Source organism: Condylostylus longicornis, unplaced genomic scaffold (genome assembly GCF_029603195.1).
Source record: "Condylostylus longicornis isolate FDR11 unplaced genomic scaffold, ASM2960319v2 ptg000011l, whole genome shotgun sequence".
NCBI classification, from domain to species: Eukaryota; Metazoa; Arthropoda; class Insecta; order Diptera; family Dolichopodidae; genus Condylostylus; species Condylostylus longicornis.
This window is the reverse complement of record NW_026577980.1, coordinates 1,205,253-1,223,830: the sequence shown is the minus strand read 5'-3', so window position 1 is coordinate 1,223,830 and position 18,578 is coordinate 1,205,253. Positions and strand designations below refer to the sequence as shown.

At 25.1% G+C, this 18,578-nt stretch overlaps 1 protein-coding gene across 43 annotated transcripts in view; it reads right to left on the bottom strand.

Moving 5' to 3' along the window:
* LOC129619307 (dystonin) overlaps positions 1 to 12,261 on the bottom strand; it is a 168,915-nt gene extending 156,654 nt beyond the window's left edge. For 30 of the 43 annotated variants that reach the window (XM_055534502.1, XM_055534496.1, XM_055534508.1 and 27 more), the window contains exon 1: positions 11,558 to 12,261. In XM_055534502.1, the coding sequence (XP_055390477.1) occupies positions 11,558 to 11,921 (364 nt within the window). In that variant the 5' untranslated portion in view covers positions 11,922 to 12,261. The remainder of the gene's footprint in view (positions 1 to 11,557) is intronic. The other 13 variants (XM_055534499.1, XM_055534507.1, XM_055534509.1 and 10 more) reach the window with 1 other exon arrangement.
* Positions 12,262 to 18,578: the final 6,317 nt, after the last annotated feature.

Sequence of the window (18,578 nt, the reverse complement as noted above, 5' to 3'; positions counted from 1 at the left end):
ATTTCAAAATTTTTTTTTTATTTTTAATAAATATAATTTAGATTGGAACCAGAGCATACCTACATTTTTTAAGTAATTGGCGCCATATACATAAAACGTGTAAATTACTAATCATTATCGTAAAAAAAAAGTCTAAAACTAGTTAAAAATAAATTACAATTTTTTTTATATGTAGAAATTATACACGTACATATGTATATTTTTACAAACTTGTATTAGAATGTAAAGTTTATGCTAATTGCAAAATTATGTTTTTTTCATGAATTCATTGTTAAAAAATTATATTGCCTATAGAGATACATGCTAACTATGTCGTGTCAGTTTTGTTTACTGACTGTATTACTTTCAGTAAGGTAAGTTATAAAATGACACCAAATTTTGTATGTTGAGTTCTCCGGTGGAAACTTCGTGATGGTCCTATTTTTCCATATTTGGGGAGATGCCGGTCTGTCAGCCTGCTGGGCTGTGCGTGCACGCGTGTGCCTCAAGTACTTTCCCTTTATCACGAATTGATCAATTTTTGTAATATGTCAAACCCAGGAAACTCGATCTTTTTATGGGTTAGTTGCGGTTAACTAAAACGTATTATGTCTTCACTTTTAATAAAATCATTAATTTTACTATTTTTTATACCTCTATATGCTCCGTTTTATAATCTTATGGCACCAAATTTTTTTCTCAGTATTTTTCGTTCGAAGATTCTTAGATGATTTTACTCCGCTACATTCGGTATCCATATTTCGCATCCATATGTTACAACAGAACGATGGGACCAGGACGATTATCATTTTGGGAAATATCACGGTTCAGAAATCGAAATGGGCCGATTTTTCATTTTTTATCGTATCTAGTGAATTAATTGAAGAAATTTCTTCAAATGCAATATTTGAGTTCTGTTTTCTACCAGAAGTAAGTGACAAATTTTTCAGGGAATTCGAGTGGAATAAAAGTGGACCTCTACTAAAAGTAAGATAAAAGTGATTAAAAGGCAATTTTATAATTTTCTGTAACACTTTCGCTAAATACACGTTACGATCGGTTATGTGCTGATCACATCAGATTTTTTTTCCTTTGCCTTACTTTTAAAAACTATACATATATTTTAATGAACAATCAATTAATGTCAAATTCGTCATTAATAAGAAAATGAGAATAAAAAAATCAAAGTCGTTTTTCAAATCTAATAAGAATTAAGATTAGTAAAATCACTTAAAAAAGCTCCATATCAAATTTTTTAAAATGAAAATTTTTTTTAAAAGCATTTTTAAATTGTGCTTAAAGATATTTTATAATTAATTTATTTTCAATATTTTCTTAAAATATATAATTAAATAATAAATAATCATAAACTGTGGCTGATTCAATCGATAATATGCGAAAATCGGTAAAAAAACACAAATATATAGAAATAAGAATGAAGAACAATTCAAATTATTTATTCAATAATTTAATCAAAATTATTTATTTTAAAATTTAATTATTATTATTAAGTATTACCATAAGTCTATAATAGTGAACGAGCATGTTAACAATAGAGATTTTTTTTTTAAATTATTGAATAAATTTACTTGAAATTTAGAATAAGTGTGATAGATGTGACTAAGTATACACTCAGTATAAGTGGACGCAAGCGTTAAAAAAATGAAGACTTTTCAAGATTTTTAAATATTGAAAATTGAACAAGGGGAATACACATACCTATTTACGTGAATTGATTTAGTTCATTGCCAACATTCTATGAATAAGTATTAGCAAGCTCTATATGAGTGCTTTAGTCGGCTGACATTTGACTCTTATAGAAAACACTCATAACGGATATCATAGAGTCGGCATAATCAATTCTACTCTACCGCCATAATAGTTGGAAATCGAATTAATAGTCTGGAAATCAAAAAATTATTTTAAAATAAAGGTTTTCGCCTTCGTTCCATCTTTTCATACTTTTTTTTTACAATTCACTAAGTAAAAAAAAAAATTTCAAATTGAGCACAAAGTGTACTTAACTTTTAACCTACGGGTTAAAATTTTTTAACATATTCATCGAGTTGGTAGTAATAATTACATCTCTCTCTTAATTTCTCAGTGTTTTACGCACGATAACAAAGCTAATATTGAGTAACAGATCACAAAATAGTGTGAAGGTACAGAAAATATGAAAATGGGAGAGAGCAATATGAGGGAATAATGTGGAAAGTGTAAAATTTTCCTGCCACCTCATCGGTTTAGGGTTAATACGCTTTACCTTCACAGCGTTGATATTTCATTATAATTTATAAAGCATTTCACCATAAAACGGAAACACCGGTTTCTATAACATACAATCAGCTTTATATTTCACCGCACTTTTTAACACAAAACCCCAATACATCCGTGTATTTACATATGACAACCTTATTTTCACTATTTATTCGCTTCCAATAAGTCTCTTAACAAATTCTTATCACAAACACTGATACAGCCTTTGTTCTAACTTTATTATGATAAATTGTATTTTGAGCGCATTCCATAAAATATTCAATTCAAAGAAAAATCAAAATGTCGGTAAAACTTTGAACTTTGAATGTATACATAAATTTATACAATATTTAATTTATAACAGAAATAATTTATTTTAAAATTGTTGTTCACAGATTATTAACTAGATATCTAACTCTTAATTAAATTTAAATTATAATATTTTATAATTACTTGCAGTTAGTTGTTGTAGTGTAGAAATATTAATTGAAATCGCTATTAATGATTTCGTAGCGTTTATGCAACAGAATTTATTAAAAAATGAAAATAAGTACAAGTGTAGTAGGCATTCATCAAAAATAATTGTGCCATAAATTTTAATTTTTTTTCTACAAATTTATTTTAAACTTTAAAATTGATTTCGGCTGCTTTTGGGGCACAACAAATCTTCATAGTTTGCTAATTTAGTGAATGCGCATTCTCAATTCTTAATGTTTGAAATGTCAAAGTGTTAAATATAGCTGTTTAAATTGAAAAATTCATATATGGTCATATAAAATGAGATTAAAATAATAAATTTAATTTATGAAATTTTTAATAAAAGAACTTTAACTTTAATATTTATAATTAAGCGACGACTTGCAATTTTAAGTTTTATAAAATTATTTTTGAATATTCTGACACCAAACTTCAACAGATTTAAAGGAATTTATTTTAGAATTTTTTTAATTTTCATAAAAAATGAATATGAAATGCAATCTTTTCTATAAGATTAATACTAAAGTTTGAATTCCGTCTCGAAATGGCAATCTGAAATGCATTTCGGGCAAAAATGGCGTTTTGACAATTTAAAGCACATGAAAACTTATTTGCTTATTTTTCTTATTGGAAACATAAACCATAATATTGGCATACAGATGTCGTAGTAACGTTCTTCTGAGAAGGAGCAGGATTTTTCTTATGTCGGTCAGTAGGGCTGTTCTCGGGGCCCTCTTGTCTGATGTAGTGGGATCCAGGCTGTTGAAAGAATGCATTGACACCCTTGGCGTCCTGGCCAGGCACAACAAATTAACCTTGATGTGGGTGCCGGAACACTACGGAGTGGACGGGAACGAGAGAGCTGATTATCTTGGCAGGGAAGAGCTCCCTTCATTGAGCCGAAGCTATGCTTTGAGGTGCCCAAGACAACGGTCTTGCGTGCCATGAGTGAATGGGAGGAGCGGACTAGAGTTGAACATTGGGACAGCTGCCTGGGCCTGTCGCACTCTAGGAAATTTGTGCGTCCTCTGGGACTGAGGGGGCAGGATCTGACCTTACCCAGTCGTTCAAATTTGAGAACATTAGTGGGGGTTCTCACTGGACACTGCCTCTCGAGGGTCCATCTGAAAAGGATGGGCAGGGTGGCGGATGAGGTCTGCCGTTTATGCCTGGAGGAGGACGAAACCATGGAGCACTTACTGTGTGAGTGCGAGGCGGTTGCTCGCCTGCAACTGAAGTACTTCGGTTGGGGGGCTTTGACCCCTGGGAGGATCTCGCAGCATGATGAGGCTGCCATACTGCGGTTTGTCAGGGGCCTAGGAATAGAGGTAATGTAGGGGGTGGAAATCACAAAAGATCCTCTGGGTCAACGGGCCTAAGGGCCTCGGTCCCCCTGGAGGAAAAAAAAAAATAAAAAAAAACCTTCTTCTTGCATCAAAAAATGTGTTTGGGTCTCCAACGTCGATTTTTTTTTTTTTTGTAAATCATATTAGCTTAGAAATTCAAGAAGGTACTTGTAAAGCTACTACAAATATTTCTTTCAGGAATGCAAACTAGTTTTCCCCGGTCCATATGGCAAGAGAGATATTGTTTTTCACCTTTCTTTCACAATAAGATATTTAAATTTGCAAATCATAATGAAATTAATTAATTATTAATGAACTATTTTTTAAAATTTCTCAAAAATTATTTTATAATTCAAAAACATTTTTTTTTTTAATAAACCATTAAAATCATTTAAGTATCTTATGATCTAATTCCATAATTGATCAACATTGAATAACTTATAGTAATTAATTTATTATAAAAATTTTATAATCTTAATAAAAAAAAAAAATGTTAAAATTTTAATTATTTTGATGGCATTTCATTATAAAAATAACATTAAAATCGCAATTAAGATCGCATTATAATCAAAAACAAAATATTTAAATACACTGATATGAGTCAGAAAATTTTGTACAAATATACATACATAATTATATATAATAAAATTAGGGTTAAATAGCAATTTAAATCTAATTTTAACATTTAAGGCTAATAAATATTAAAATATAATTAATTTAAAAAAAAAATTTTAGTATAAACATTTTTGTTTTTTAGTTTTTTAATAAAACGAAAATAAACAATTAAGGATTTATTTGTGTAAGTAAAATTATGCAAGTCGATTAATAGTAAAAAAAAAATAAATAAAACATAAAATTTTTACTTTAATAAATTTTAAAATTTGTTGACTACAAATTTAAGTTTTTAATTTTTACACTGAAACAAAAAAATAAGCATTCAATTTTTTTCATTCAATTTTATCAATTTTAGAAAAAAATATATTTATACAGCCCTATACCTAGCACAATATTTCTATATAATAGAAGGAGATGATTAATTCCAAAGCATTATATCAAAAGACTAAAGTGGAAAACTTTACAACTAATTCCATATGAAAAACAAATTCCGAAAATTTGAATCAATAACAATTTATTTTTTTTGGTTCACATCGAATGTATAAAGGAGCATATCAAGTTATAATTAATTTAAAAGTTATAGTGATCACTAGAGTTGGAAAATTCGAAAAATAGAGCGCATACTGTAAATTTCTTGATCAAATTCATTTATACTAGTTGTTTAAATTATATCACATCTTAAATTTTATCATTCTCATGATCTTTTTATGGCAATATCACAGTTTTAACAGTATAACAGTTTATAGTATAACAGTTTATAGTATAACAGTTTATACAGTATAACAGTTTCTATAATATAACAATTTCTATAGTATAACAGTTTCTATAGTATAATAGTTGACACAATATTCTAGTTGATAGTATAACAATTTAAATAGTATAAAGCTTGATAGTATAACAGCTGGTAGTACAAAATATTCCAAAAACTAAAAAGACAGTAAATCCTGAATTTTTGCTCAGAACTAATTTCCAACAATACTTGTATAAGTGATATAGTAATAACCGTATAACAATATTTATATATAGCATCAAAATTTGACCTAATTCTCAATATTTCTTTAATTTATTAAAAGCGAAAACATTTACAATTAAAATACAAAATTAAATCAATACTATATACTTATAACACTTTACATTATACTTATGCACACCTATTAGAAAGAAAAATTAGAACAAAACTTAATTATACAGGAGCTCAGTATTTAAACAGTTCCATTATACGTGAAATAATTTTCTAGAGTGAGCAGTTATAATAATTATTACACTAACCTGAAAGCATAATAGCAATACTGCAATAATGTAAAGAAAAAAAATTAAATATTTTTTCTTACTAACATAATTATTTGTTCAACATACACACAATTACATTTAAGTATATATATTGTTGTGCTAACTAGATCACACAAAAACAAAAACGTAAGTTGTATAAAAATGATTTCCGAGCATAATTTTCAACTGTGCTCCTATTTTATTTCAATATAACCTAAAAGTAAACCATTCAGCAAAAAAAAAAATCTCAGTTATTTTTCGCTTAACAATTCTTTTGTATTATGACGTTATAATTACTTGATGATAGTTGCATGCAACTATATGAAGAGAAAATAGCGCATAGCAGCATTAATATTACAGTAACAATATAACAATAATTTAGCACAATAACATTCTTATAATTTTCTTATATTTTAATTGCATAACATTGCAATTTTTCAAAACTCTTGTGATTTTACAATTTTCATCATCACACATCACACACTATCATCATTGTAATCATTATTTCAAGATCGTGATACTGATAAAAAGAACACAAAGTAAAAATTCTTGAAAGATGATGATGACATTTTTAACTTTTTACTTTTTGTTGTTATTTTTCTTTTCCAGTTTTCATTTCAATTTTTTACTATAATATTCTATAAATAATCATATGTAGTATAAGAGTAATGTGTGTCTAGCACGATCATAAATTATTAAAAAGAATTCTTTAAAGAATCAATGTACAAAAGGCATGTATCATATACACTTAAGTAGTAAATATATTTATGTATATTATACTTATATATATATATATATATATATATATATATATATATACATGCATTTTATTGTACATCCGCCGTTTGTCATGATTTTGAACAGATGATTTTTATTATAATGTTTGAGAACAATAGTAAGAAATATTTTGTTATCTCTTCGTTGTTAAAATTTATAGCTGTTTTGAATTTTTCGAAAAGAACAAGATGATGAAATAATGGCAATAAATAAAAGATCGATTATGAAAATTCTGTATACAGGAAATTATAAATTTATATATACATGTACAAAATAAATATATTCCGTTCTCTTTCCTTCTTCTACTATTTTAATATTTTAATTTTATTAATTGGAAGATGTAAGAATAATTCGAAATATTATGCAAGATTTAATTCTTCAATTATTATATTTCTAGATTGAAGCATTGAGATGCTAGCAAAATTTAAAATAACAAGAACATAAAATAGAATTGACAAGAGTTAGAGACGACAAATCGAAATTTTATTTAATTGATTCGCAATAATTGAGAGAGAGAGAGAAAAAAAGGCAAATATTAGGAATGAGTACTGAATAAATGCTTTATTGGTAAGTCATAATTGCTATCCATTATGTCAAAAATTTGACAATCATCTCAAAACATTATGTCAACGGCTTGGCATATTACAGTAGAATTTTAATCACCACTTATGTGTATATATTTACCTTTCAAATAAAAAAATATTTAATATATTAAAATTTATGACGTTTGCGTTATGACACTAATGACAGACAAGCGTTTGATTACTTAAACATCTCATAATTAAAAATTGCTTGCAAATATTTTCATAATTTATTATGAAATTATTTTATAGTTAATAAATCATTTTCATAGCAAAAAAAAATAATGGTACAAAAAATTACTTATTAAACTAAATTTTAAAAATCATTAGGTCATCGCCCATCACACAAGTAATTAAGCATGAAAATCATTTTTTAAAAAGATAATCGAGTATAATAATCCGATAATAGGACTTTATAAATTATTGACCATTAAACCCTTAAGTAAAAATGAAAGAAGTAAACAATAAAACGAGTTGCTGCTTTCGAATTTGCTGTTTATGAGTAACAGCACCGAGAATAAATAGAGCAAGTCTTAAAAGATTTTCAAAATATTCAATAGCTTTTAAAAGAACAAGTTTAGAAGAAAAAATAAATTTTTTTTTCTCAGTGTTTTTATTTAAACTTTAAAGTTAAATATTTTGACATCTAATATAACAAAAATTTTTGACACCTTAAGAATTTTAAGAAAACTCTTTGTTTTTTTTTTGTGCTAAAAATATTAATAAAAACAAAAAAAAAATTAAAAAAAAAAACTTGATTTGACAAGTCAATAAAAACTTGACACTTCTTGTATATACAAAGAAGTGTCAAGTTTTTATTGACTTGTACACGATATACAAACCAGGTGTTATTATTTTTTCCTCCTCTCTTAGTGTTTATATAAATAGAGAGAAGTGATTATTATTATTTAAAATAATTGATATGGGCTGTCACTCATTATGATATTGCAAATTCACGCAAAATTTAATACCGAAAAAAAAAAGAAACAAAGTATGACAAGTGACCTACCATTCAAGTTTAATTTTTTTTTTCTTTTTGTTTTCCTACATACAACAAAATTCGGTATAATATGATGACTCAAAAATTAAAACAAGAATTAATAACAATGAAATTTATCACACTATAATCATACCATCAATCAAATTATACAGCTATCTATGTACGAACATACAACTTTACTATTGTTTTTGAACTTTTTTTTAAAAAACCCATAAAATATTTTGCTTTTAGTCAATTATTTTAAAGCATTAATTTGAAAAATCTACCATCATCATTTTGCAAAAAAAAACAAATTTTAAAATTCGCAATATTTTTACCTTTAAAATGTTTCACACCTTGAAAAAAAAATAATTCACCAAAAATTTATTCACAAGTCCTTCATATTTTTATGTGTTTTTTTTTTCTCTGTGTTTTTGAAATTTCAAATTTGCATGCATTAGTAAAAACGTTATAAAAACTAAAAAAAAAATGCAAAAGAGAAAAAATAAAAAAAACTAGCAGGTAGATTAATTGAGTGAAAAATTTTTTTTTGTAAAAGAATAAACAGTTGAAAAATTTTTTTATTCTTATTTTAATTGTGATGTAATTTTTGCAAGAATAATGATGTCATCCTGAAATCACCGTCATGTCATTTCAGATTCAGTCTGACAATTAAGATTTTTTGAATTCTCATAAAAGAAATAATTTATGTTTTAAATAAAATGTTGAACAAAGGCTCATTATAGGTCATAATTTAATTGAGCATTTTACTATAAAAATTCTATTAATTTCAAAATTCGAATTGGTGCAATCTATGAATTTATACTCTGTCCTACCCAAATAAAGGGTAGGCGGATAGCAGATTTATTAGGAGGGATTAAGAAATCCGAAACAGAAGAAAAAAACAAAAAATTCTTAGTCTAAATGTCTTAATTTACTAGCAGGGCGTGTAAAATTTATTAAAACAATTCTGTTCCAGTCGACTCCATTAGTAATTAGCGTACCTTATATAAAATGAATCCAATTCCAAAAATTAATATTAAATTTTTGCAAAAGAAACGATGAATAAGAAAAATAATTCAAACCCAACTATATTAATCATTAATATCAACAACACTGTTCCTAAGTTTCCATCTTAAGTCTTTTGATCCTAATAAAAGATTCAAACCTTAATAAATCTTCTTTTAAATGACTTCTGATTAAATTTATTATAGCAAATTGTGGAATTACATTCTTCTGCTCAATTTACATTTTATTCATTGTAACTAAATGTGTGTAAATTCGAAACGTGTGATCTATAAAAATTCTCATTATGAAAACAAATAAAACTTTGCCTCAAAATTCTCTTCAAATATTTAAATTAAAATTAACATTGACTCGATATTATTGTACATACCTAAATAATGCCTAATAATAATCACAATGTATTTTCATTAACCTTTTCTTTTTTTTATTTATCAAATTAAAATTAATGATTTACTCATAAAATTCAACAAAAATTGAATTTAACCTTGAATTTTTATATTATAGCAAAATAACTGTCTTAAAATCAAAAGCAGAAAAGAAAAACAAATACCTCGCGGATTTAAATTATGAATTTTTTGTACAATGATTTTGCCAAGCCCCAAATAAAATAAATATGTAAACAATTTCAAGAAAAAATTTTTATCGTAAATATTAGAAAAAGCGTAGAAAAAATTTTTTTTTGTTTTTCTTTTTGATTACCGTTTTCTATTTCTTAATTAACATTTATCGTTTTTTTTCTCTCTCTCTCTCCTTTTTCTTTCTTATTTTATTGTAATTGTCATTGAATTACAATCAATTTTTAATAATAAAGAAATTAAGTTGAATAAATCATATGAAGCAATTTGTCAAAAATAAAATGATTTTTTACTAAAATCAAAAATTTTGCTTTGTTATTTAAATTCCACCCCTGTGCATGATTTTATTGCGAATCAAAAAATTATTTACTTTTAGAAATCTTAAAAAAAAAAACAACAACAACAAAAATGGAATTTCGATTCACTAGCCAAAAAATATTTTTTTTTTTTGAATAAATAAAAAAAATTCAAAAAATTTGAAATAATTAAAAGTTTACGATAAGTCTACAATATGAAAATATTGAGATTTTTACGTTTTTTACGTTTCAAATGAAAATATTAAATTTTTTACATTTTACGTAAACAATATTTAGTTGTTTACGTTTTATATGAAAAATATTTGGTTGTTTACGTTTTATACAAAAAACATTGAGTTTTCTAATGTTACAAATTATAATTGAAAAATATTGAATCTTTTACGTTCTTTGAAGAGTTCTCTCATTTAAAACTCTCACTCTTATTGAAACAGACATTAAAACAATAAATATTTAAAAATAAATTAATAGTTCCTTACAAACAAGAAAATAAAATATTTATAATATTCTATATCGTATGTAACACTGTATCGTATCTAATCGTATGTAATACAAATATCGTAAATTCATGCAAAATAACGTAACTTTACACTTAGTTGGGGCTAATTTATATTAGTGCAACTATTATTATTTATTTACGAGGTGTTGTATACCATTTGCAATTCAAACAAATTATTGTTGTTGGCAAAGCTCATGTGCAGTCATAAAATTTTGTATAATTAATTTTGTTATCTCTTTGTTCTCAAATTTGCAGAACAAATATGAATTTTACTCTTTAATATTTAATTATCTTTAAAGTAATTCACAATAATTAAATGAATCAGCTAAGTACAAAGTATTATTAATTTTAACTGGCATTGTTTATTAAAAAAATCATGGGAACAATTTTGTCAATGATTCAGAAGGAAATTTACGTTATAACTATAAAAAGTTACTGAGTACAAAAACCTATATTTATTTTATAGCTTCAAGGCATAAATAAATTCTAGTTACAAAACAATGTATAGGAGAAAATAATAAAAACAAAACAACAAACAAAAAATAAATTAATATTCTATTAAAAAATTCTTAAATTGAATGCTTATTTTTTTTTTTAATAATTTTTAAATTTAAAAGCAAAAAATTAAATATTAAATATAATTTAAATTGCAGCCATAACAGCATTATTTTTCTCTTTTATACACTTAAAGAGTTTTAATTGCCTTTTATAATAAAGAGCCAGAGAAAAAACACAGCAATTAAAAAAAAAAAGTACAAAACAGCGGCATTCCACATTTTTTCTTTTGTCTTTGTGTGGGAGGAAATTTTTGGCGACACACAAAAAAATCAAAATCGACTTACATATCATTTTTATTTTACTTACATAATATATCCCAATTTTCAACAAAATATTGCCATATTGACATTGTACCTTTAAATTGTGTTAGAGCATCTTCATAACCACTTGATTCATGATTATTACTATCAACAATTGAATAATTTTGTTTTATACGTTTTGCTTGTGGACTATCATAACGATCCATACTATTACGATCATTATTATTAATATAAGTGCCACCACTACTACTACCACCGCCGCCGCCGCCGCCACTACCACTACCACCCGGACTAATTGATATTCTTTGATGACTACTTGAACGTCCCTTTGTTGGTGTTGAACCAGGTTCATATAAAACTTCACGTGGATCAAAACCCAAACGATCTTTATAATATGATTGGGTAGTCATTTTGTTTTTTTTTTTTTAATTTTTAAATTTTTGTTCTAATACTTTTTTTTTTGTTTCACTTTTTTTTTATGATTACTTTTTATTTTTAATAACTTTATTTAATTAATTTTTGTTCAATTAATTAATTTAAAATTTTAAAAATTTATCGAACAGCATTAGAACGAGGCACAATAATTTTTATAAAATTTTTTATACTAAAAAAAAAAAAATTTACGATAAACAATTTTTTTTATCGTAAATTCTCGTTTCACATGAATTAAATTAACAAAATAATTAAACAAAAGAATATTTTGGAATAAACGAATTTCTTTCTCTTCGTTTAATTCTCTCTTTTATAAATTTTCTATTTTACTTAATTTGATAGTAGCTCTGGCACTTAATTTTCCGATCACTTTTTTTTTTTGTTATAAATTTTATTGCAGTCACAATAAAAATAAAAAAAAACTTGAGTTTTATTTTTCTCTTAATTTTTTTCTTTGTTGCTCTCTCCCTTCTTATTTTTCTTTTTTATTATTATTATTTATGTATCGTTTATAATACACATAATATTTTTTTTTCTCTTTTATTTTTAATTTCTGTAAAAATTTTCTATTATTTTTTCTTACTCAGCTTTGTTTAGCTCTTTTATTTTTAAGTTGTAAATTATTTATTATTTTTTCTTCGTTATTAAAATGGCACTTTCTTTAAATATAAAAAAAATATTAAATTAAAATAAATATTTAGAAAAAAAAATAAATTTTTAATTATTAAGGTATTTTAACTCTGAAAATATTATCGAGAATAACTGAGAATATTAAATTCACTCAAAAATTTATTAATTTTATTAAATTCCTCTCTTTTATTTTACTCTAATAATTATTATGATTTTTTTTTATTCTTGTTGCTAGTTCGTTCGAGCTTGATTAGTGTTCTCTTCTTCTAATGTCGTATAATTTTTTTCATTATTTTACTTTTTATTTTCATATTTCGAATGAGTCTCTCATAAATTTCTCCAAATTAATTTTTTTTATCGTATTTGCTCAGTAAATTAATTAATTATTCTCTTCTGTTATTATGCTGATTTTATTATTTATTATTATTTTTTTTATGTTCTCTTGATTTTTTTCATTTGAATTTTACAATTTAACTAAAAACTTTCAAGTGTGTTTTTAATGAAAATTCCGATATTGATTTTAAATAAATAACATTATAAGTATTTGATTTTATAACTATAAAAATAAAATTTAAATAATAATATGTATTTAATTTTGAATTCAAATTTATTTGTTATATTGTAAAATTAATTTTATTATAAAAGTTTTTGTAATTTATTATTTCAGAAAAAAAAAAATTGTTATTGTGAACATTTATTAAATTTAAAAACAATATGCATAGAGTTGATTTTGGATCATATATCAATAATAACGTAATTTGTTACGTTACGTAACACTCAACACAATATACGATAAAATCAACTTTACATGCATTAAAGTACTTTTGTAATTCAATAACCAATTAGCATAATATTATTATTTTGCAGATTTACATATATAACATGGCACTAGTACATAAATATGCATAAAGTACTACGTACATTCATGCATACATTCAACAAAAGCATATTAATTAAGAATAAAATTATATTGTAGCTATTTAATAAATTTTTATATTCGATAATAAAATTTATCCCGCATATTTACTTATTAAATATTTTAAACAATGTAATAAGGTTAATTAAACAGTCGTGATTATTTTTTTTAATTAATTTTATATCACAATTTTGTTGTTAGAATTTTATAATATTAAATTTTCTATTCCTATATCGTATATCATATGTATACGTATATATATATAATTCTATAAAGTTTTAATTATTCAAAGTAAATTCATAATTTAATTAGTTAAATTTAAATCTTCAAGAATTTTAATGTATAACAAATATTTTTAATTTAAAAATTTTATAAAAATCTTTTATACAAACAATTAAATTTTATACAATTTTATACAAAGTGACGTAAAAACGCAAAATGACCCAATTTTTTGCAAACATAATTTGTGTAAACGTACTGAGAAAACTGAGAAGCAAGTTACAAAGAAAATTGAGAAAGATGTCTTCGATGACAGAAAAACAACTAACAACATGAATAATTTCTCATAACTGTACTATATTTTTACATTTCACTTCTCAGAGTAAACATTGTGTCAAATGTCAATAATTAACTAAAATATTTGGAATTTTATTTGAGAAATTATTTCACATAACCAAAAAAATCGGCATATATTAATTACCTCTAAGAATCTATGTTGACTCAAATAAATATTCATGACCTACATTTTAAGAAAAACGAAAAAACATAAACAAAATAGAAAAAAAAAACTTCTCTTTTAAAAATTTCTACAGGTTTCCATCAACCTATAAATAAATTTACTCTTTTTTTTTTTATAATTAATTTGTCACACTTCATAGAACACATTCTTTTCACATAGAGTAAATGTACTCAATAAATTTAGAATTGGCCGCACACAGTAAGTAAGTAAATCAAAAAAAAAAAATTATTTCAAAACAAAAACGCCAACTCAAATCACCTGTTGCCGTCATCAATTACCCATTGAGTACTTTTAACCCTTTCTTTCCTTTGTTAGGAGTTTAAGAGATAAAATTGTTGTGCGCTCTGAATGTAAATGTAAATACTGCTATAGGTACACACTTAGTTCCAAAGAAGAGCTCCAAACCCAAAAAGACCGTCACCGAACTATACATAAATACTATCGATTCTTGAATTCTTTGAACTATTATATTATAATTCGGGAATGAAAGGGTTAATACTAATTTTTGGAATTTTAAAATGACTTTAAATCACTATTTAGAATGAAATTGAGTATACGTACTTTAATATTTATGTATATATAATAATGGTATGTACCAATATTGACGTACCTATTATTGTTCCTTATGAAATTTTTAAAACTTGTACATTAAATATCAAAGTACGCAGCGGCATTTGTGACCAACCCAATTAATTTCATCATAAACTATATAAGTGCCTAAAGTAAATGCGGTACAAACATTATTTTTTCCAACTCTTTTTTCTGGCAATGGACCAAACACAACAAAAAGAAAAATCCAATAAATAAATACAATAAAAAAAAAAACAAATAAAATCATGAAAAAAAATTAAACATTTTTAAATTCCTGACCTCACCTTACGGTCATCGATTTTTATATATGTGTGTATGTACATACATAAGTACACAATAAATCGATTTTTGTTTAATTTCCTAAAAGTAAATACCTACAAAATTCCAATCGATAAAAAGAGATGCCATTTTTTTGGTTTTCTGTTATATTTTCGATATTTTGTTATACAACAATATATTATATAGGGTACAGTAATTTTGTATGACAAATAAAATCGAAGCGAGAGAGGAGAAAAATAGGAAATCGATTTTCAACAGTCTTTTTTTTTTCGTTTCGTTTTCTTTTGTTATTGTTACTCTGTTGTTATTTAATTTTAAATTAAATTTTATTGACACGCGATAGTACCTTACGGCTACACTACATACTACATTATAAAATATAAGAGTGTTATAAATAAAGTAAAATAATTTTAGAAATTGAGTGATTTATTGAGTGCATACAAAATTCAAGTACAAATGATTAACTTTTTTTTTTTTTTTGCTTTGAGTGACCTACTAAAGTTTATTTTTTTTTTTTTGGGAAAATTAATTGTAATTTTTGATTAATGGTAAATCAATAACAAAACAATTTTTTTTTTTTTTTTCTTACAGATTTTTATATTTATATAGAATAGAGAGTGGAAAACTAGTAAAAAGAGAAATTTTCTATTGCTCAGTTCTATTGCTTTTATTACAAAATTATTTCGAATTTTTTTGTGCATTTGATCAGGAATGCATTTTGACTCTCGTAGTTTTCAATTTAATTCAATTAAATTCAGTGAATCTAGGAAATCCGAATAGTGATCTAACAAATTTTACTTAAAATTTTAGCAAATAGGCTATTTGAATACAACACTATTGTATTCAAACACAGCGTACATGTTTAAATTTTTAAAATTTTTGATTGGAATCAATTGAAAATTAATTATTGTAAGTGAAAATGTCTCGTTTACGAATTTGTTAGAATTAACATATGTATAAAACTCAAATTTCAAAATATTTTCCCATGAACACATACATACGTAAAAGCGAAACAAGAAAGTACAAAATATCAAAACGATTTACTTAAGCATATTTTGGCGCTTATTTTATGGCATTTTGTTTTTTGATTTTAAGAGAAACTCGTTTATCACCTTTTTTTCACATTCTTTAATTTGATTTCCTTAAAGGGTGCAAAAACAATGTAAAAATCTAAGCCGTACTAGCCATCCATACCAATTGGAATATAACAAATTTATATCGCAGATTAATTTTGTTTTTGTTTTCTTCATATTTGCGAACCTATAAAAAAACAAAATTTTATTTTTTTTTTCTTGTACTTTTCTTTTATTGAATTTTAAATTTTGCCTTCTTTCAGAAAAAACTTTTTCTCTCTTTCTTAAGAATATTACAGGAGAACACACAAACCGCCTCAATTTGAATTCTTTCTACATAAGTCTACTTCAATGGAAAAATCATACAATATAAGAATGAGTATAATAAAATCGTAATTTAAACTTGTTATGCAAAATAGAACAAGAATTTTAAAATATGTAAAAACAAAAAAAAAAAGCGAAAATAAAAACCGTCACAAATAAATTTGACATAAGAATATGAAAAGATTCAATGATGGCGCATACAACTAAAACGATTTAAGTGGAGAAAACGCTAATGTTCGCAAAATCAAAAGATAAAGTCATTCAAATTCTGAAATTTTCCTTAGAAAACTTAAAATAAGAAGAATTAATAAAATTGATCGAAAGTATTTTAAATCTCATATGACCACTATAGGATAGATACGGTCTTGATCTATTATTTTAGGGGTGAGATTTTAAAATTTTGCGATTTTGTTTTCTTCATTCACAGAACATATTAACAATCTCCTGTTTTCCGCTTGCCATCTGGAAAAAATCAATCAGAAATTCGTTTGGGTTCCGCATTACCAACTTAAGCAAAGCATTTCAATACATCCAACAAATCAGTAATCAAATATTACTTAACTAATCAAATAGTACTCAAATGCTGTAGAGGTGTTTTTCAACTATAAAATTAGGCGAGATTGGGCCCGTGGGGCAGGGGAAGCGTGTTGGGGCTGGACGAGACATAAAATTAACATAGATTCCTCAATAGAACCGTCTGATTTAGATCTGCAACCGTACATTACCAATACATTATCACAAACGCATACAATTAAAATTATTCTATTCCACTAAATCGTCTCTGATCTGGAATCAAACGGGAATTGGAAATAAAATTTCAATACAAGTTTATTCTGTTATTGTTTTTGTTCTTATTTTATTATTAATTGTGGGTCGGATTATCGGTTATCTTTCATGTTATTTTGACTGTCATGTTTGAAAAAAAAAGGCGAAAAAATTTATCTGCTTCTCAAATAAAAACCAAGAAAGAAAAGCACAAAATCTAATCTAAAACAAGAATCTAAATAAAAAAAATTACACACACACACAGACATACACAAAAACAGAGCAACTCTAGATTTTTCCTAATGGATTTTTCACATTTGTAAGAAGAAAAAAAAATTTCTTTTTTTATTACAATTTCTTGTCATTATTGATTGCGCGGCGCAAATACCTTAGATTAGAATCTTTTCATCTAATTTCTTTCCTATTTTTGCTTTTTTTTTTTCAAAACTAGTTTTATTTCTCTATTACATTTGGAATCTCTTACATGAACTTAATAAAAATACTTTAAATGTAATTCGAATAGTTTTTTCATATTCTATAATTCCTGTAGAGTCAGAAATCCGTCCTCTTTTATAAGTATAAATATAAAGAATTGGAAAATAAAAATAAAAATATTTAAGATTAATCATTAAAAACAAAAAAAAAGAAGATGAAGATGAAAAGACGAAGAAGGAGAAGAAAAAAATGGCCTAATTTATTTAAGATGAATCAAAGATGAAAAAAAATACTACTGCATCTGATAATAAAAGTTGAGCTCAATAAACTATGCATACATACTTATCTAGGTTAAAATGGTTAAGATGAAGATGACAACATTGATGACAACCGATTGCCATTAAATTGGACATAATGGCATAGATGCTACTCTATAGAGTAACTCTACTCATATAGAGTAAAAGATAATAATTTAAAAAAAATATGGATGAGAAATTTAGAAAATTAAGGTCTAAAACAAATTAAAAAAAAAACGGAAGTTGAAATATTTTTATTAACGATGGGGTCAAAAATGTTTAAGGTACACATAACACAAACAAATCAGTATGAATAAATTATGCGAAAAAGGTAAGGTAAGAAATTTAAAATGGCAGTTTTCAAGCACCTTATTAACATTTTTTCTTATTTTAGGTAAAATGATCGCGAAATTATCTTGATCAGAAAATTGAAAATTGGAACGGAAAAGACAAAAGCTTTGGTCTATGATTATTTATCAAATATAGGTTGGCCTAAAAACTTCATAAGATTAAAGACAATTTTTAATAATTGAATGAAAGCTTTAAGAAATATAGCAAAAATTTTGCATTTAGTAAAGGTTAAGAGC